Below are 20,374 nucleotides of genomic sequence, written 5' to 3' on the forward strand. Positions count from 1 at the left end.
TTCAATTTTCAAGGCTTCTCATGATGTAATGGCCAATTCAACAAGAAATAAATATCTCGGATATGTAAGTAGCTAAATGTCACCAATTTATAGATGATTTCTTTGTTATAGAATTATATAATTGAAAAACATATCTGTGATAATTCTGCTGAGCCTACCGATCTGAAGAGTCATTCGCTGCTGTGGATCCATGAAGGCCATGTCAGCCGAGTTTATGTTGAAAAACTTTGCGTCAAATTGATCTATGGGACATGATAAGAAACCAGCTTGCGTCTTTCGCACGTCAGTTAACCGGATAATTGCATTATCTTTAGTCCATCGCCCATCCGGTACGCGACAAATCCCTTCATCTCCTGCCTCCAACAGTTTCCAAAATTCATCGATCGAGTTTGCTCCAGGAAATCGTGAAGACATTCCGATAATTGCAATCGAGTCACACAAATTTTCATATTGGGTTGGTTCAAACGTCCCCAAAGTCCCCTGCAGGACAATAATTGACAATAATTTGCATATTACATAATTTTTTTATTCCAGGTACGAATTAGTCGTATAATTATAACACAATACCACTGATCCTATTTTTCCTAATTTTTCAGGCAGTAGTTTTTCACAAAGGTTCAGTATGACCTGTGCATGACGAAAGAAATTGTCAATAAATCTTGCTTAAATTGTGGTGACAGTATATGCACAAAAGTGCGTGTACACACTTTTTCCACTGCTCCAAGCCCGAGGTCTTCCCACTCGTCATCCCCAAACGTTGGGGAATTCATGGGATGACCGTCGCAAAAGTACACGATCTTACATTCATCTCCGGTAATAGGGGTCGACCAAGATCTAAACACCATGCATATTTATTGCATTATGCAAAACTATAGACGTCATAAAATATTTTCCTCTCACTTTCCCGTTCCCCAGCTCATTTCTAAACCGTATTCCACACCCAATAAAGGAAACACGGATGAGAAATTTTGGTCACTGGAAATACCTAATTTATGGCGAAATTAATTGATTAATAACACTGATAATTAACTTTAATTCAGGAATTTTACCTTCCTCGTACTGCAAGATCATTTCCAGTTCCCTGTATGATGAACCCTTGTCCAAATCAGGGTTTCCAACAATTAGACCAATTTTGTCACTGCCTGTCATCATTCGAATCCCATTTCCACGAAAAAGCTCATCAGCATTCTTAATCACCTGTAAAGCATAATTAGCTTATTTAAACTTTAATTGTGCTATTTACGATCTTGTGTTGAAAATATAAAACATATTTGCATTTCTAACCAACGAGTTGCAATCCAAAAACACGAATTTCTTAATTCCTCGAAGACCCCACGCAGACAGTTTAGCAACCGTGGCGAACGGAAAGTTTGGGTATTGCTTCATCCGCTTTTCTCCAATCAGAGAGCACACATCAAACTCATCTTGAAGCTTGTCCCTGTGAGCCCATTTGAAACATATATATGTGAATTTAACTGATCTAGTTTATGGAGGGAAGACTAATAAATGCCTATTAATAAATACCTACCTTAGCATTTCCGACACCTCGTCTGAAATGAAGACGCCCGTCAAACGAGTCGTCAGTGCTTGACGAAGCGATCTCGCCAGTAGAATGCATTTCCATGCGTCCTCATCGTCCCTTGCACAAGTCAACCAGCGCTGATTATTGGCTAAAATAGAAAATGCACAAACAATACAAACCTATCCATTATATAATTCCACTCAACAAGTGAATATGAAATACCCACCAACAACCATCTTTTTCCGTAAATGAAGAAACAGTAAAACTTTAATGAGGAATTTTAATCCTTGTTTTGTTTCAGTTCAGAAATTAAAAGAAACACTGTGTGAGTGACAAAACGGTAACCTGAAAACTCAGACTAGGTCTCAACCAGATCTTCAACCCTTATTTATAGACCTCACCATAGTTTAGCACGAATGTAACGAGACTTGATGAGGGGGTTTCACTACCTAAAACAATATTGCTTATTACAACTTGTCGCTTTTGTTTTGATGGGTATGCAGTACGAGTAAGAGTTTTGATCCCATCAAAAATGGTCGCAATTCTACATAGATTCTATGTACAAATGTACACAATGCGGATTTCAAGAATGTAATGACTTACATATATTATGTACATACTTATAATTGTAGCTCATTTATGTGATAAGTATACATATATACATACGCATTTTATCGAGTGTGTATCAAACATTTTTTCCAAAACTTTATTCCCAAAAATATATATAAGTAGTAGGCTTAGAGTATTTAATAATTATATGATATTATTATCTGTATTAGATACTCTAAGGTAATAAGTTGTCGTCGACTTATATGGATCTTTTTTAAGAATACATATGAGGGCGATCCACAAGGGTTAATAAATAAATTGCGATCGTTAAATGCATAAAATACCTAGATATTAGGAAATAAGCATTTTTTATGTACACATATTTTTTAACGACAACGACGTTATTTTGATAAAATGCAAAAATTAGTGATGAAGATTGAAATGTGAAAAGATCGGATTTTTGAGAAAGCTGCATCAAACGCACATTATAAATTGTTGCCCAAAAAACACTGTCATTATTTCCTTGTAAACTAAGGAGGCGTTGCATTAATTTATGCATAATAATAGTTAATTTAGTGAAACGTTGTGGAAACTCTGTATAATACGAATATTCGAAACAATTATTTACGGCGAAAAGCGATATTTGTATGTATTTATAAATGTAGCGTCAACCATAGTTCGGGTCGACAGATCCACACCTCTTTGAGCCACACTCGACGACTTGACCAACCAAGTAAACATACAACAAGGTTAAAACTGGCATATTTATTTAGCGTATATAGAAAGTTATTGTGAACCGTCTGTAACATAATTCAGGTTATTAGCAACGATATGCTTCAATTATCTTAAATTTCAGTGTTTACATTTCTCAAGACTTATAAATACCATTTTGACCACTCATAGTTTGAAACTTTTGAAAAGCTGATATTTGTAGTCTAATTTAGACATTCTGTACATAGTATGCAGCATATATTAATACCCAAAGTATTTACTGGATAAATGCACTTTGTGTCTTCAGAAAGGAATACATGAGTTAGATTAATGCGGGTGTATCGGTATGTATGTAGTTGTATGTGACTTATAAATGCATATTTAAATACATAATATGCATATTATACATAATTCCATATTTTCAAGGAAAAATTCATTTAACTGTAGCGTCTTAAATTGCATACAATAATTTGTTCAGTTTTTACACATAAAATATTACGAAATGGATTTAGTAGTTTTGAAATTACTTATACAAAGTCTCACTGCGTAAAATTTAAACGATCTGGCAAATAAATTACAGATATTGTAACATATTACGGCAAGCAGGTAATTTTGCCCAGTACTTTCAAAGTTATTAAATATTTCAAGGAAGTAATGTTTTATTTATGTGTGCGTGTGTACTTAATTGAAAAACTACTTAAGTTCTTACTCCATATTTTAAAGTATGGGTTATGGAGATTTGCATAAATTTAACATAGTCTCCGGTTGTGATCAACTTGACATCAACAAGTCTTCCTAATAAAACTGGTTAACTAGCTGTAAATTAAATAGTAAATTGTAATTGTAAATTAAATTATTTTACAAGATCTAAAATATCGGACCAGTGAATGAAGCAAACGTAAAAATTTTCCTTGAGCTGATATTTCCTTCATATTTACATGTCACCAGATAAATATAATTAAAGTCACTAAGGACGTGCATGTAAGATGCGCATATGAATCATTTACTGCCCTATGAAAACAATCTGCATAAATCAATGTGCTAAATATTAAAACATGCAGTATTACATAATTATTTTCCAAAAGAACCATCTCATTCGTCGAATTTAGCACGACAAAAGAGTTTGGCGAAAAGGTTTGCATACTTCAAATCGACATGTTTCATGATTTACCACAAGAGCGTTGCAAGATGTGGGCATTAATATTTAATGGATTGAATCATCTTGAACTTTCATGTCTTCATAAGTTGCTGTTGTTTAATGCTTGAGTAGCATGGATCATTTCATACAGTAAGCCAAAGCAGTCTTTGTCGAGAATTGGAGCAGTTTTTTTCTATTATGTAATGGGAAATTGAGAAGCAGGGAGTGCCATCACCACTTAATACTTACATCTACTCTAATAAAGTGTTAGTATGATCCCTGGGTCCCTGGGTCCGTCTTCGCAATGCAAATTGCCCCATACAGTAGACAAAGAAGGAAGCGGAGCAACCACTGCATGCATGCACTGCACTGCATGAATAAATGAATACATGAACATGTACACCCCACATACATACATCACTCATCAATAGTGGTTATCATGATAAGTGATCGTGATAAACACTATTAATTAATTATTTTAGTTTGAGAAACTCTACCCACAGCGAGTGGCATGTCAATTCGAATGTATTTTTGACGCTGAATCCAACGCCGTCAATGGTTTTGACCTGCGAGGCCCCCGTGACCTCGCCGTGACCGTGGTGTCCAAATCTGGCTTATTCGTGATGTCGCATATCAATTCGAATGTATTTTTGACGCTGAATCCGAATCCGTCAATAGCTTGGCGTTAATTGTAAAAGTTAACGGGGTTTATGGAACTTAACGGGAGCGTGAAGCGTGGGAATTTAAATAGTTAGCTATGCAGTTACTCCCACGCGACGGGAATTTAAGTAATTAGCTATTCAACTACTCTCACAGGGGGGAATCAAATTTTACTGTGACCAGGTTAATTAAAATGCAGTATGACTTGGGCAAACCCTCAGTCTGATGTATGTATGTAGTATGACAAAGTCTCCACTGGGAATTATTTAAAATATAGTATGACGGATTTTTCGCTTTGGGCACACCCCCCACTGGAACTCTAGAACCCGGCCTTGGCCGGGCTATACGCTAGTACTTACATATATGCGCATGGTTACATTTGATCTAACCCCTTTGCTCCCACATACCATATTTGGCCATATATATGGTATGGCCACTCGTCTCCGGCAAATTCTCCGCTTAGATTGATCCACACTGCTTCTAAATTAATATATCATCATTTCCATTCCATACGGACCTATTTTTTAAGGAGACAAATAATAACACCTAAAAAGTTACTCGCTTGAAATTCATTAAATGGTGTAAAATTTCATCAAATTTTACAAACGAACCAAAGCAGTTTCGGTAAGTTCCTTAACTCATTACATCATCCTTCATTTTATTAAACCTTCATGTTAGCTCGTATTACAATCCTACGTTTAATGTGTCCTGTTTAGTCTACTTAAAGGTTTTTCCACGACAATTCAGCTATTTAGTTGGCCATTAATGTGGCGAATGGGTCTGAGAATATTTAACGTGTAGATTTTTAGAGCATTTTTAACACTCATAAAGTTTTTAACCTTCAAGGGTGATTATTCTATACAATGGGTAAAATTATTCCACACTGATTTCTCGGACCATATTATTTATTGGAAGATTTGGTTTAAAAGCATGTATGCACATATAGACTCAAATTCTTGTATATCTGTCAGACAGGTTCTGTCTGTATAGTTTACTTTTAGTATGCGTATGCAATTTTAGCTGTGAATTATCATGTTTCAGTTGTATCATATTTTGCATTCCACCTCGTAACCATGTACTAATTGATAGGATTGAGCTGCTTAAATTCTTACGACGAGGACAGTCAAGAGACTATAGGAAAGTAGTTAGTAGTTAAATTTTAAATTGTATCTGCACTTTTATCCTCCTCTCTTGTCAGTCTCGCCCATAATACTGTCTGCGTTAACTCGATAGTGCTATTGCTGATACACTACTGGCACACTACGAAAAGTATTAATTTTATTACAATCCATCAAACATAACTCTATACCAAACCTCATTTATGTATGTGCCTGTTCATGCAGAGTCTGTAATAAATAGTCTGCATTACAGACTGTCCCTTGAGCCGATTCTAATGAAATGGTTTTATTGACGTATTGTTTAATCATTCCTTTCCATTGATGGCTGTATTGGACCATCAAAGTTAACCAGAGAGAAGCCAACGCTGCCAATGCGTGATCGCCAGTTCAGCTTCAATATATTTAGTAAACCTAACCAGTAATTTTACACAACAGTTTAGTCTTAAAAATAAGGATAAAAATCCACAACGCTGCAAATTTTTCTTTACCAATATTAAGAATAACAAATATTTAAGTAGGTAATTTTTTGGTACATTAGTAATATTTCCAGTCATTAAAAAACTCTGATTGGGACAAGGACATATTTATTACGTTTGTGTTTCATGTTCCGAGTTCAACTAACTTAATTGCAAATGGAGGAGAAGCATGGTTGTAGCTGGTAGCTTATCTTTTTCGTATTTAATGATGACGAAATCTGAAATATTTTCATCCTCAATGCATCCCCCATTGTAAATGAGTTTGGCAATTAGCCACCATGCACAACAATTTACCTTGTACTGAAATGAAATGTTCTAAAAATAGCTCAAGTGATTTTGGTTTGTGATTTGCAGAGAATGTCTGCAGTTGAAGAATTGAATTCGGGAGACACATCTCCTCTCAAAGGTCCGGCACCCAAAGCACTTCCGGAAGACACTTCTGACGTAGATAAAAACGAGGACATTATGCCATTGACGAGCCCAGGTAAATAATCTCAAAATCTCGATTGTGCTAAAACCGATTATTCAAATTGTTCGAGAATATTGAATTAAAGAAGAATTTATTTATTTATTTCATAGGAGATCAACCCGTGCAATTTGTCCCGGGTCAACCATCCAATGGGGATGCCAAAGTTGAAATTGGGGATGCTGGTGGCCCTCCAGCCTTCGTGGGGTTGGGCAAAGAAGAGTTGATGAAATATGCAAATGATCCATTCTGGGTGCGACTCCGATGGTTTTTGTTCATTTTATTTTGGGCTGTTTGGGTAGCCATGCTGGTCGGAGCCATTATTATCATCGTCTTGGCCCCCAAATGCGCAGAAAAGAAACACGGCACTGACTCCTTCTATGAACTCAACTTGAAGAATTTTGCAAAGGATGGGAAACTTGCAGGTATTTGTCAATTATAATAAATACTTTTTTAAATACGATACTAATGTAATCAGAGTGGTCCAATAATCTCAACCTCTCGCATTGCTTCTATCACACAGATCTAGGAGAACGGGCAAGCTATCTTTCTGATTTGGGTGTGACCTCCGTCATTATTGCCGATGTTCTTAAGAAGGATGAGTTTGGTGGGATCGTTGATTTTAAAAACGTTGATGACCAAGTTGGCACCATTACTGAATTTTCGGACGCTATGAGAAAGCTGAAGAATGCTGGTCTCATGATTCTCATGACCCTTGTTCCCAACCATTCCTCCACCAAACATGAATGGTTTGTCGATCCTGAACATCAGTTCCATGACTATTACGTACGAAAACCAGAGGGTGAGTTCGGAATCCCATATAATAACATTACAAACGACGGATTAAGATCCATCACTTATTTGAATGAATTTGTGATAGCACAAATGACTAAAATAAAACTAATCATATTAGATTTTCAAGTTGCGATTTATGTAAAAATAATTATACATTAAATTTTTAATTTAATGTGCGTATTTTAGGGGAAGTGTTTGGTTCAAGCTGGGTGGTTGTTGATGCCAAGCCACAGCAAAGTGCTTGGGTGAAGGACCCCGCACACAACGACACACGCTATCTTCAACTCTTCAATGGCACGGCAGATCTCAACTTCAGGAACGACAAAGTCATAGAAGAAATGACGGTAGGAACTGGCGTATTATATATTCATTCAGCTTATGTAGCAATAAATATTAAGGAGTATTAAATTTTAATTTTAATTTGCTTATTACTCTTCTTAGGGCATTTTTGCATACTGGAAAGGAAAAGGCGTGGACGCTTTTGTTATTCCAGCAGCATCTTACCTCGTTGAAGACTTGAGGTTCGTTACTTGTAATTTCAGGCTTTCGTCATTGGCATCTTGAAGTTGCCGGAAAGATGGAGAAAATTATGGTGGATTTCCACATAACACACTTGATTTTATTGTCCTTAGCCAATTAAAGGAACAGAGGGCCACGATGAATCAACCAGAAAATATTGATGTCGTCAAGACCATTTTGAAACGGTATGTACCTTGTACCAAAATATATTCAACGAGAAATAAACCAACCACATCATGTATGTGCATAAACATATCTGAGAATATCTGATTAATTTTCAGACAAACTAATGAACCATCCTCGTTCGTTGAAGTAAAAAGTCTGAGCCAGGAAGCTGCTGCAAAATATTTGGAGAATGGTATCGTCCCATTATCCAACGAGTTTGACATTTCAACCATTTTGGATCAGTACGCAACTACAGCGAGCAAAATGAGTTTCTTCCAACAAGTTCACAAGAGCAATCATCCCGTGATCAGGGTACCCATACATATATTTTAATGACTAAAGTTTTAAAGTTTGTGGCGTTTACGACGGGTTCCGGATTTAATTGGATACTGGAATTTTAAATTACAGCTCTCTGGTCCTGCTGGGCGACTACAAGGTCAAAACCAGGACGAAGCAAACATTCTTCGACTTTTAACATACACCAGTAATGCCAGTGTCATTCTACATTTTGGAGATGAAGTCGATAACTTTGGTAAACATTGCAGTCTATTTTTTATTTGTAACTGAAACCTAACGCAACCTAACTGATGAATCCTCGTTGTACATGTTTGATTATTTAATAAATTGCAGACCCCAAATTGAACACTATGGACTGGACGCAAGCTACTAACTCTGGGGGTACGTTCACCTTCCTCAAGAAATTAGCTGGAATTCAGCGTTCCTTGGTGGATGAGGAGGGCAAAGAAGGGTTCACATATCCTTACAAGGGTGCAGATGTCAAGGTATTTGCCTTTGTGAGAAGTGAGAAGTACGTGGTCATTGTCAACTTTGGCACGAGCGAAGCTGACGTGGACTTTGGAGAATTGCTGTCAGAACCAGAGGCCAAAGCTGAGGTCATCATTGCGACCCCCAATGCCGCTGATTTGACCCCAAAGTGAGGCCTAACGCATTAATTATTTTCAGAACATCATAAAAGTCGTACATTGAATTACAGAAATATACAATTATTTTAATTTATTTTAGAACGGTACTCACCAAAAAGGTGACTCTCCCATGGCGGAGCGGGGTCCTTTTGGAAAAGATAACAGAAGCAGCAGCAGCATAATTAGTTGTTGATAACAATATTGACATTATATGATCATAGATTACTATAGATTAAATGGATTTAGAAAATGGCTATCTAGTAGCAAATGATTAGTATAGCTAAATTACATATTCATCATTTTCAACCAATAGGAAATTCAAACTCCTGGAGTTTAAACTCCATTCTTTAAAATATCTGAATTATTAGAGATTGTTTTCCTGAAATTGCTATTTTATGTGCGTTATGATTCATACATTGGTCGTAAATTGTCATAATTCCTCGAACGAATTTCTGCTTTAACTTTAATTTTATCATGTAGTATGCGTTTCTTGAAATTAATAAATTCATCTGCTCTGAAAATTATAAAATGAGACTCACGAATTAATCCATCAATCCGTCGCTTGCATCCACAAAACAAGGCGCAGATCTTGTAGCCAGCCAGCATTTGTGACACAATTTGTGTCGAAGCAAAATTTGATGTGCACTATAATTTTAAATTACAATTTCGACATTTGTAATTTACAAATTGTAACATGTCGAAAACGTGGTTAACCTACATTTGTCTCTCTTCGCCCCTCTGCCCACCAACCAGGCAAAGACAGAAGAAAATAATTTGAGAAGACACCTCAACTTCAGACTTTCCAAATATTATTATTGACTTGGCTCTGAAAACCAGCAGCTTCACATAATTAGTCATTTTAATTACTTCAGTAAATAAATTAAGCAATCAACTAAATTTGTGGTGGCATTATTTCAACCTGAGTGTATCGTACATAATTTATAGTAATATCGTTTTTCTGAAGTCAGTCAAATTAGAATAACTTTATTTTCATTACTTAGTCGATCGTTTGATTTAATTTTGATTATCAATTCATCCCCAAGTACACCTAGTGGATTTCGGTGCAGGACTCTCAACCATCGTGTTCCTCCTTGTTCTTATGTTGCCGTTTAATTTCTGGTACCCATTATTTATTTTATTATAATTTATATTTATTTATGTGTTTCGACTCAATTTGGGTGAACGTGAAGTGGAAAATATAAAACTGAGTGCCAAAAGTGTACGAGACACATTATGGGCTAGTTAATAAAAGCTCTCTGATATACAAACAATATCAAAGTTGGATGCAGCAGGAGTTCTGCTGTTTTATTTTCTACATTGACCAATGACTCATGACTCGTAAATTTCACCCTAGATCTCCTCCCAGGGATCCGTCGACTAACGCAACAGTCGCTTTCAACCACTCGCAGTCCGTCAACTCCTCTCCATCCCCATCGCCCTCCTTCCCACGACGAAATTTCCCCCACTCTTCCTCCTCCCCCAGGCTCCATCGTTCCTCTGCCACCACGTCCGGTGGTCTCGCTCCTCATCAAAATCCAGTGACACACCATCATCATATCCTGGTGACACAACGTGGTCAAGGGGGTGGTCCTTCTGGTAGGGTAGTCACTGCCGTTGCCTTCTCATCGGTCCATCATCGTAACTTGTAGGCCCATAACCACTTATTCATAATATTGTAATTACTTATATGGTACAGGGACTAACCTTTATTTTGTATTTATTAAAAAACAACAGGTACATTGCGTCGAGGCCGCTTGTCCTCGTGTTCGACCTGGCAGGGGTAGCGTTACACCAATTCTTTCTGCTCCTGAGGACTTTACTATTACTCATATGGAACCCACTATCTTCAATTTGGAATCGTAGACTAAGGAGGTCACAAGGTCAGCAGGCGGGTTCTACGTTCAGTTTAACTAGTGTTAATGTGGGTGGGGGTCAGGCAGGGACTCAATCTTCCGTCGTGGTTGATCTACTGTGGGAAGATAACAAAAAAGGGATCACGTCCCATACTACTAACAATTGTTCCTCGGCATCATCAGCATTATTTGGTTGGTGGTGCAGGTTTCTTTGTAATAAATAATTATAGTTCAGATTTTGCCTATTTCATTTGCGCTGAACTTTTACATTTAAAATAAATTATTGAATTGATATGCGATTAGTATCGCTTCTGCAATTTGAGAATATACACTTTGTTATATATATATTAACATAAGAAATTCGAAATTTATTCATAGTTGATTCAATTTTTGCAGAAACTTCATTGGGAACAACAGAGGAAATGAGTGGCCCCTATGCTTTGAAAGGGGGTCCTGGACTTACAGGTAGAGTTGATCTGGAGCAACAGAACGTAACTCCAACAGATTGTCCAACTCAATCTTGTACTGTGATCAGCTTCAACTCATATCATATCAAATTCTAACTCTACTTACAGATCCATCCTTAGCGAGACAAAAACATCATCATCGGAAAGCATTTGAATTTATATCTAAAGGTACAGATCATATATTTCACGAGTAGGAGTAATACAGCATATGTAGTATGTAGTCTAATATTAAATAATAAGCATAACTTTTCCTTAATATTTACATCATTTATGTGTTACTCCTTTGTTTGTTTGCAGCACTTAGAATAGACGAGGATGACATAAGTGAGTTTACCTATTAGAATATTGTCTCTGCTACTAATTTTGACTATGCATTGGTGTATGATAATTCATATGTACTCGATTAAATAGCAGTCAACAAAGATGCGGCCATCGACTTGTATAGAAATGGGATTGCTGAACTAGAAAAAGGAATAGAAATCCAGGTGCTTGGGAATGGAGAACAATGGGCTAAAGCTCAAAGAATACAGGAAAAAATGATTACGAATCTCGCAATGGCAAAGGAGCGGCTGGAATTCCTTAGTATGTGTATCATTTAAACATATAGATATTTTCACTGATGAGCAAGTTTCATGTATCTTGCATTTTATTTATTTTTTATTATTTTTAGGATTTATTTTGTTAATTCTAATTTTGCTTATAGCGCACAGTGAAATGACGAATGAGCAGCCGTTACTAAACTTTAACTTTGGTTCACCATTTTTGGCACCAACACAGGGACAGCAGTTGAGCGAAAACCATCCTACGTGTAATAAAAGAGAGCCTATTTCGTTTAGAAAACCTGCAGACTTAGGGAGTAACAGACTTTTAAACAACACGGCTAGTAGATTAAAGAACTTGATGGGAATTAGCACTACTCCAGGATCTTCGACAGGCCCTCAAAATGTTAACCCTCCCAATAAGATTCCTGCTTCAGGAAATGCCTCAGCAGGTTTCAGCAGCGGTAGGTGCTTCAAGATTAGACAGTAATTAAGTAATATGCAATTCGAGGTTTCCATTTGACATGCTCGAGTCATTCACTAATGCAACCGATTAAAGCTCCGCTCATTGATTATCTTTTTGTTGTAGACCTTTCTTGCTTTTCTAAAATCGAAGAATACCTGAATTCTTGGTTATATATTTAGTTAACAACCGAAAAGGCGAAATGGCATCACGACAAGCATGGGGAGGTGTTGCTGCTGGAGGTGGAAGTCTTGGAAAGAGCAATACGCTTCCGAGGAGTATGGGATTAAAAGGACCCAACGCTGCTGTTTTGGCGAATCGAGGCAAACCTGCAGCACCTCAACCATACAAGAAAGTTGGTGCGGGAGCAATCAGTTCTACTAACCCCCGGAGACCGGGCGTTGGAACAAACCCAACCAAACCAGAGACAAGGAAACCCCATTCCATTCGTTCTTGTGATACTAAACTCGCCCAACTTATTTTGGATGAAGTCATTGAAGGAGGATCTGCTACTACGTGGGATGACATATCTGGAAATGAGGTTTGGTCCCTACATACTTTACCTACTTTCTCATCAAATTTATTTAAGTAAGCTTGAAATATGTTCACATTTATTTATCCTTTCTCTTTCCTTTCTCTAAACAGAGTGCTAAACAGGCATTAGAGGAAATCGTGATACTTCCTTCACTCCGACCAGAACTCTTTACCGGATTAAGGTAAATTAATAGAGAAAGAGAAGAAACAGTATTGATAATAATTATCTTTGTCACGCCACAGGGCTCCTGCTCGTGGGTTGTTACTTTTTGGACCACCTGGAAATGGTAGAGTAAAATTATTAATCCAAGTCATCCTCGCAATATTTAATAATTGCTGTTTTTAGGAAAAACGATGTTAGCAAAAGCTGTAGCGCATGAATCAAATGCTACGTTTTTCAACATTAGTGCTTCTAGTCTCACATCAAAATATGTTGGAGAAGGTGAAAAACTGGTTAGAGCATTATTTAGTGTGGCAAGAGAGTTGCAGGTATTTTTTTATTTATACGAATTATTGTACTTTCATTTATTCCTGATCCCTGTGTTTGGTGATTTATTCAGCCCGCTATAATATTTGTCGACGAAGTCGATTCGTTGTTGTGCGAGCGTAAAGAGTCAGAGCATGAAGCTAGTCGTCGTTTGAAAACCGAATTCTTAGTTGAGTTTGATGGTTTACATTCGCAAGGTTAGTCCCAATTTATTTACAAATCATAGACTCGTTGTAAGTATGCTATTATTATGTAAACTTTTACATTGTTGTGTCAATTGTGTTATGATCAAACTGGATCCATACGGTCTCAACTTATTGTCATGCTCATCATTTTATAACACTCCTTGTTCTGTGTATTTCTAGCGGAAGAAAGGATACTTGTCATGGGTGCTACAAATCGACCCCAAGAATTGGATGATGCTGCTTTAAGGCACGAAGATAACTTTATTAATAAATTCATAATACACGATTGGCTAAATATTATCGGGTTTTTGCAGGCGCTTCCCTAAGAGAATTTATGTTTCTCTTCCCGACCCGAAAACCCGTGTTCAACTGTTGAAACGTCTTTTGTCTACACATGGAGATCCACTCTCCGAAAGAGAATTGAATGAATTGGCCACACTTACTGATGGCTATTCAGGCTCGGATTTGACTGCATTGGGTAAGTTAAAAGACATATTTTTAACGAAAGTTCCAGTCTCACTCTTCTCTTTCTCTCTTTGATTAGCAAAAGATGCAGCATTAGGTCCAATTAGAGGTACGTGAATGATTATTAAATATGACACACCATTACATCTATTAATTGATTTGGAATAATTATATATTTAACCTCTATTTAACAGGCGTAACATCAGAGCAACTAAAGAACATAGATATTGAAAATGTGAGAAAAATTACAATTCACGATTTTAAAGAATCCTTAAAGAAGGTCCGACCGAGCACGTCTCCTCAATTGCTACGATCTCTAGAAGTTTGGAATAAATCTTACGGCGATGTGAGCTGTTAAGCTCAGTTGGTACAAATATTGAAATTCATTATAATCAGGTTGCGAACAACACTAGTAATATTCAATCACTCATGAAACAACACTGTGCTCTGTACATTGCTCTTACTTTAGTTAATATCATTCCTAATTTCCACTTTAATTCTTAATTAACCAAACACTGTGACATTGCATCAGTATATTTAAATAATTTGTGTACTCAGTTACTCTAATATAATGTACTGTATTGCGTGTGTGCATGCACTCAAGTATGAAGTGTCCGTTTATAAAAGAAAATTGTCATGTCTCTATACTCGTGCCATATTATATCATTCATATGCAAGTAAGGCTACTTATCTTCATCATAATAATTATACGCAATATATTGATATTAAATACTTTGCAAAAATTACTAAAAACTTACTATAATAACACCACAACATATGACGAGAACAATGTTGGAAAAAGTGCAAGTTTTTTTAAATCTTGGTGATAATGTTAACTGTAGTTGTACTGACTTGTATATATAAACTGTAATAATTATAGTAAGCGTGCGATTATTGCCTTTACGTAAAAAATTAATTTCGCATTGAATTATTTTTGCATAATGTACTCCAACTTGATTTTTGAGTCGCCCCATTGGAATTCGTATGCACGAGGGAGAGCAAGAACGCGGCACAGAATCTTTGTCGTATTTTCACAGTTCCACAATTTTAGTTCATCTCGTTCATCATTCATCAGGAATAAACGTCCTGTTCCTGTTCCATCTTTCCGTTCGTCATTGTTGTTTTTTTGTGTACAAAATGTGGGGACAAAGTAAGTTTTTCAAAATCAAGTTGTCTTGATTCCACCGTTTGAATTGCGGTATAAATGTCTGTTGTTTCTCATTTGTTATTAGACGAACAGGCTCAAGGTGGTGGTTTCGTTGGTGGTTCACAAGGCGGTGGAGATGGTCAATTCGGTTCCCCATCCGCAGGGGGAGGCGACAAGGCATCCAAGGTGAGGGACGGACGGGGTCTTCGTTTAAACAGGAATAAAATATGGGATGGGATACCTAAGTGTATTCATATATCAATTAATATGTAATGATCAATGAAATAGGGTCGGCGCTCCAACAACGTTGTTCCCGTTACTGTAAAGCAGCTGCTGGACTGTCAGGATGAAAATGTGCTCATCGTGGACACTGAAGCCGCAGTGGTATAATTCCGAATAACATTGTAACATAAGCTTTATTTATTAGCATAGAATTGTAATTTTCCAATTAGGTGACCATCGTCGGACTTATAGTTTCTGTCGAGCAGACTACAGTAAAAATTTCAATTCAAATTGATGATCAAACAGGAGTTATCGATTGCATCAATTACACGGGAGCAGATGCCGTCGTAAGTTTGAATTCATCAAATAATAAAAGAAAAATATGCAGTGAAAACGAATTGTGTTTTTGTGTATTCTTTTACTAATGTTAACCACTTATAGGAAGCAGCGGCTGAAATCCCCTTTCTTCCAACGGTAGGAAATTATGGGAGGATTGTAGGAGCCCTGAGATCTATGAAAGGATCGAAATACATAATCATCTTTAAATTTCTTCCAATTGGAGATCTTAATGAGTTGACGGCTCATCTCTTGGAGGTTGTACAACTTCCCATGAAACTCAAAAAGTTGAAGGAGACTGAAGTATGAAATTTCTTTAATTACCAGTTTTAATTACTAGTGACGTGACTAGAATTTTTTTTATTGTATTAATTTCAAATATGTAGGCACTAAAAACTGGTGTGGGCATGATGGGAGGTTTAAGTAACTCGCTAATGGCAAATTCTATGATGGTCGGCACCTTCAGTGGGCTCGGAGGAATTCCAGGAATGATGGGCGGTTCTGGAGCAATTGGGGAAGCATCTTCCGCCTCAAAGTCACCTTTCAACTCGGTCCAAAAAATGGTTCTTAATATAATTCAAGTAAGAAGATAAGTTTGAAGAGGTTGTATAGTAACAAGTTAAAGATATTATATTCAGATTTACTCATGTAATTTACAGAACAACACAGCTGACTCTGGAATTCATAAGGATGACATTATGAGTAATCTTGGAGGGAATATTACCCCTAAAGAACTCGAGTAATTTAACATTTAATTAGCACACATGATATTTGTCACATTATATGCCAATAGTACTTATTTTTTATTTCAGAAAAATCTTGGACGATTTAGGAGCAGAAGGGCACGTATATTCTACAGTCGATGATGACCACTTCAAGTCAACGGACTGAAATGATCTATCTACTGTTTCTACTCTGCCGTCTTTATTAATATATTTTAAATTAAATGTTTCTGCTTACTAACATATTTGTCATCAGCCCATGCTAATTATTCGTACGCGTACTATATTCATTTATTACTGGTGAACCTGGTGAAATAACTGTAACTTACCATTTTCAGATCCTTATGCTATCAATTAGAGATAAATATAATACCAATTTACTAATCTGTCTTGACAAAGTGGGACGTCTATTATTTGGCATGTAATTTGTATTTCTAGTTCGAATCATTCCATTATTTGTTTGTAAAATGCAGCCTGTTCCATTATATAGTCTTCCTTTGTGCCACTGGAGCCATACACATCTTCATTATCATGCATGCATGTAACTCATGTAACTTCATTGACATCGACCCATTAGTTGTTCTTTGTGTCTGTCTCCTCTGGCATTAGAATAAATTGCATAACTAAATTATCAAATGACGCATTACAAATGCAGAACAGAAAGAACTGGTGGATTCATGCAGTATACTTTTCATAGATACTTTTCAGAGCAAGCGAAAATGACGGATGCTCCAGTTCTGTCAAGAGAAGGCTAAAACGTCAGCTAGCTTGACTTTCTTTCTTTCCATCTGTCAAAGAATAGAACAGGGAACGAAAATGTCTCCAATGTCATCATCAGTCTCAAATTTACATCTAAGGAATACGAAACGACTTTCAAGACAGAATGACCAAACCCAATGCAGTATGATACATACATAATTATGTAGGATTATGTAGTTGGAGGCAAGTTGAGACACAGTCAAATCAAATAGAAATGCTTCATAATACTGAAACAATGTGCCGTCATGACTGATTGTCGATAATAACCACCAGCTATCATGTTTTCTTTACATCCACCGTTAAATTGTACGAGACATGTTTTCCGTACATAAATATATTACAAATACGTATTGCGTACGTATGTATAGACACGAACAATTCTTATCTCTCTCCTAAAATCTCTTGGAAATGGAACTTTCCCCAGAGACGTGTGTTGCCAATTGCACGATTGATCTGCAAAAGTTGCTGCAGACATCTTCAGCACGAACCAAATTACAGCCATTAGTTGTTGACTTCACCATGTTCATCCCCTCCCCGAGGAAGCCCCATTAGTTGGGCGAGAGCGGACGTCATTCAAACCAAGTCAAGGAAGGTCATGGAGCAAAATAGCAGAAATCTCCTATCCAAGACAGAATTCCTTGTAATAAATATCTACAAACGGCCTAAAATTGAACATCTCTCTCTTCTTCCACACTTGAACTGTGCATTACATGACTTCTAGACCATATTTAGCTGCATTCAGAAGTGGATTCTGATTCAGGTCTTGTCAGCCCTATGGTAAAATCGGATATCGTGCCGTAGTCAACTTGAGCAACCAACACGCTTTATCACCCTTTGAGTAAACCATATTTATGTAGTATGTCACAGTTATAGACTACAACTTGTAGTACATGTAATAGACCATTGCGTCCTAGTGTTTCTCTATATTTTACTGTACTCCACAACTGAACTTGCTTATTACATGGTCGATGCTATATACCTTACATTACATCGGGCCGAGTGAAATACCCAGCTAGGAATTTGCCCCATGTCATGCGTCGAATAGTTTACCTGACTTTCTCCATTGGAGGGCTCAACTTTCACTCCAGACGGATCTGTACACCACGGTTGGCTGTGTTGGTTGAGGATCCTTCATTTTTATGCTGCACGTTGTACGAATTTCACAAACATTATCACAGTATAACAATGATGAAGGGAAACATGTATCTGAAAATATAATCGTAAGCAAACTAGTTTATATAATATAATAAATGGGCATAACATCGTTTGCCACGTTGTGTCCAAGCACTCCTTGAATCCATGTTTCGCTGACTTTCTCCTCCTTATAAAAGTTTGGGAATCTCCAACTCTGAACGTGAACCCGTCATTCAGTTCACCTCCGGGACAAGAGAAAGTTGTCGCGTCGTGTTACTGTCACCTTTCTTATTACACAAATGTATATATAGATAAGCTATATAAGCAGCTTAGAGAAAGCACAATCCGACTTATATCTCCACTACATGCGGGCAATAACAATCATAACGCGTTGAAATATCGGATCAGATCAAGATCTGACTGTATTAAAAATTATTTTCGGGAAGGGACATTTGAGATTTTTATCATTGGAGTAACAACAATGCTACCACATTAAATTTAGTCTTTCATCTTTAGCACTTTATAGAAATTTGAGATTTTGAGAGTTAAAAGTTGTCATTGGATATTGTCAAAAAATGTGTGATAAACGTTCATTATTAGGATTTTATTGATAGTTCAATCTCGTCGTAGATAATTGAGGACGTGAATCGAAAAACCTACTCCAAGCAACTTCGCGGGGCCTTTTAAGACGGCATTATTACATAAAAGCCAGACTCTAATGAACGATTGGCATATAATTTTTAGCCCGAACTAGGGCTTATGTAATCGACCTGTCCGTCTGTCTGTCTTTCCATAACTCTCGAAGGAGTAGGCTGATTTTTACCAAATTTGATACAGACATGCATCTGGGCAACGACCGAGTTCGAAGATGGGTATTAGTGTTTCTCACGGGTCGGGTTCTTGCAAATCCGAAACCCGAACCCGATACTACTGATCCGAAACTTGAGGGCAACCCGAACCCGAAGAACCCGAAACCCGTTTGCAAGGATCCGAACCCGAACTGGCGGATCAAATCCGAAACCCGAACCCGAAAAACCGAATATATTTTAACTTTAAGGGGTGACTGGCTTTTTAGCCTAAAGGTTTCAAACAAACAATACTTCTGTAAATATGACCGAGGAATTATAATTAAGCACATTTCTGCATAAGTACATAACGCATTTTAAAATGTGAATCTTAATTCCTCGACCATAATAATGCAATCTCAAAAAATCGACCATGGATAATGGCTTTCCGTGACATTCAGAAATTTTTAAATCAGTTGAAAACTGAAAATGATTTTCAGTTTCAAGTTTCCAATATTAAAGTAAGCTCAAGCTAACTATTTAGCAAATTTTTGATAAAAAAATATATTTTATTTCAATATTCAAACCATAACACTAATTGAAGACACTTGTGAAAAGAAGTTACGACAATTAAAAATTTGAATTATTTAATGAATTACTGCAGCATAACCGTCGTAGCAAGTGTGGTTAACACTTTATTTTCTTTTTTAATGTTTTCGTATTCGTTGTGGCAAAAAGTTCTTGTTGGTTCGGGTTTCGGGTTCTTAGTCGGAACCCGAACCCGACCCGAACCCGAAATTTTGGGCTCACATTTCTCGGACCCGAACCCGAACCCGAAAGTTTCGGGTTCTGAAATTTCGTATCCGAAGCAGGACCCAAACCCGATCCGAACCCGAAACCCGAAGTAAGAACCCGAACCCGTGAGAAACACTCGATCAAAAAACATTTAGACCAATGAGTGGTACCCTGGACACGATTATCACCTCGAAAGTATCCCTTGTTAGCTAACTTTTAATTTCAAGTTCTTTGATGAGAAGCCACTAATTGTAAGTATTACCGTGCCGGATTTCATGTTTTTAACGCAATTTCTAAAAATAGATATGGATCACCTCTCTCCCAAATTTCACTTCGATATGACGATTTTGAAAAATCAGTATGGGTCACCCCATAGGGTCCATCAAGATTAAAATTGTTCCAACCTAAATTCAGTTTTTTCTGTTACAATCCACTAGCA

The 20,374-nt window shown here is 37.0% G+C and overlaps 4 protein-coding genes across 6 annotated transcripts; 3 read left to right on the plus strand and 1 right to left on the minus strand.

Moving 5' to 3' along the window:
- Positions 1-105: 105 nt before the first annotated feature.
- On the minus strand, positions 106-1,758 carry LOC110843357. The gene is made up of 8 exons (XM_035847236.1): positions 1,749-1,758; positions 1,529-1,670; positions 1,285-1,438; positions 1,050-1,197; positions 901-985; positions 708-834; positions 568-627; positions 106-480 (listed from the first exon to the last, which is right to left on the minus strand). The coding sequence occupies exons 1-8, from the start codon at positions 1,756-1,758 to the stop codon at positions 106-108; spliced, it is 1,101 nt and encodes a 366-aa protein (XP_035703129.1).
- A 3,635-nt stretch (positions 1,759-5,393) lies between these two features.
- On the plus strand, positions 5,394-9,571 carry LOC110844714 (neutral and basic amino acid transport protein rBAT). Its single transcript, XM_022090984.2, has 11 exons — positions 5,394-5,447; positions 6,529-6,658; positions 6,754-7,065; positions 7,164-7,442; positions 7,622-7,779; positions 7,877-7,956; positions 8,068-8,139; positions 8,236-8,431; positions 8,528-8,651; positions 8,750-9,053; positions 9,143-9,571. The coding sequence occupies exons 2-11, from the start codon at positions 6,532-6,534 to the stop codon at positions 9,222-9,224; spliced, it is 1,734 nt and encodes a 577-aa protein (XP_021946676.1). The 5' UTR covers positions 5,394-5,447; positions 6,529-6,531; the 3' UTR covers positions 9,225-9,571.
- A 617-nt stretch (positions 9,572-10,188) lies between these two features.
- On the plus strand, positions 10,189-14,938 carry LOC110844380 (spastin). Of its 3 annotated transcripts, none has more exons than XM_022090568.2 (16): positions 10,189-10,687; positions 10,777-10,922; positions 11,292-11,360; positions 11,471-11,530; positions 11,660-11,686; positions 11,777-11,944; positions 12,066-12,365; positions 12,547-12,905; positions 13,010-13,080; positions 13,142-13,185; positions 13,245-13,387; positions 13,459-13,582; positions 13,751-13,817; positions 13,885-14,048; positions 14,115-14,144; positions 14,230-14,938. In XM_022090568.2, exons 1-16 carry the CDS (start codon positions 10,374-10,376, stop codon positions 14,391-14,393), a joined length of 2,250 nt encoding a protein of 749 aa, XP_021946260.1. In that variant the 5' UTR covers positions 10,189-10,373; the 3' UTR covers positions 14,394-14,938. The 3 variants fall into 3 exon arrangements, with proteins under 3 accessions (XP_021946260.1, XP_035703758.1, XP_021946259.1); XM_022090567.2 differs by having other exon boundaries at positions 10,190-10,687; positions 11,774-11,944; XM_035847865.1 differs by lacking the exon at positions 12,066-12,365 and having other exon boundaries at positions 11,774-11,944.
- A 90-nt stretch (positions 14,939-15,028) lies between these two features.
- On the plus strand, positions 15,029-16,856 carry LOC110844251 (replication protein A 32 kDa subunit-B). The gene is made up of 8 exons (XM_022090408.2): positions 15,029-15,185; positions 15,268-15,368; positions 15,471-15,566; positions 15,635-15,751; positions 15,846-16,043; positions 16,127-16,321; positions 16,400-16,479; positions 16,553-16,856. The coding sequence occupies exons 1-8, from the start codon at positions 15,173-15,175 to the stop codon at positions 16,629-16,631; spliced, it is 879 nt and encodes a 292-aa protein (XP_021946100.1). The 5' UTR covers positions 15,029-15,172; the 3' UTR covers positions 16,632-16,856.
- The last annotated feature ends 3,518 nt before the right edge of the window (positions 16,857-20,374 follow it).

The sequence above is a fragment of the Folsomia candida genome, unplaced genomic scaffold (genome assembly GCF_002217175.1).
Source record: "Folsomia candida strain VU population unplaced genomic scaffold, ASM221717v1 Fcan01_Sc002, whole genome shotgun sequence".
NCBI classification, from domain to species: Eukaryota; Metazoa; Arthropoda; class Collembola; order Entomobryomorpha; family Isotomidae; genus Folsomia; species Folsomia candida.

Bases quoted from the DNA above. Each gene is read 5' to 3' on its own strand.
- LOC110843357 (XM_035847236.1), bottom strand. The intron at 1,198-1,284 runs GTTAGAAATGCA...TATGCTTTACAG, and splicing joins TTTTGGATTGCAACTCGTTG to GTGATTAAGAATGCTGATGA. The intron at 986-1,049 runs GTAAAATTCCTG...GCCATAAATTAG, and splicing joins GATCTTGCAGTACGAGGAAG to GTATTTCCAGTGACCAAAAT.
- LOC110844714 (XM_022090984.2), top strand. From the start codon at position 6,532: ATGTCTGCAGTTGAAGAATTGAATTCGGGAGACACATCTCCTCTCAAA. The intron at 7,066-7,163 runs GTATTTGTCAAT...TCTATCACACAG, and splicing joins AAAGGATGGGAAACTTGCAG to ATCTAGGAGAACGGGCAAGC. The intron at 8,140-8,235 runs GTATGTACCTTG...ATTAATTTTCAG, and splicing joins GTCAAGACCATTTTGAAACG to ACAAACTAATGAACCATCCT.
- LOC110844380 (XM_022090567.2), top strand. From the start codon at position 10,374: ATGACTCGTAAATTTCACCCTAGATCTCCTCCCAGGGATCCGTCGACT. The intron at 10,688-10,776 runs GTAGGCCCATAA...AAAAAACAACAG, and splicing joins TCGGTCCATCATCGTAACTT to GTACATTGCGTCGAGGCCGC. The intron at 14,049-14,114 runs GTAAGTTAAAAG...CTCTTTGATTAG, and splicing joins CTCGGATTTGACTGCATTGG to CAAAAGATGCAGCATTAGGT.
- LOC110844251 (XM_022090408.2), top strand. The intron at 15,369-15,470 runs GTGAGGGACGGA...TCAATGAAATAG, and splicing joins GAGGCGACAAGGCATCCAAG to GGTCGGCGCTCCAACAACGT. The intron at 15,752-15,845 runs GTAAGTTTGAAT...AACCACTTATAG, and splicing joins ACACGGGAGCAGATGCCGTC to GAAGCAGCGGCTGAAATCCC.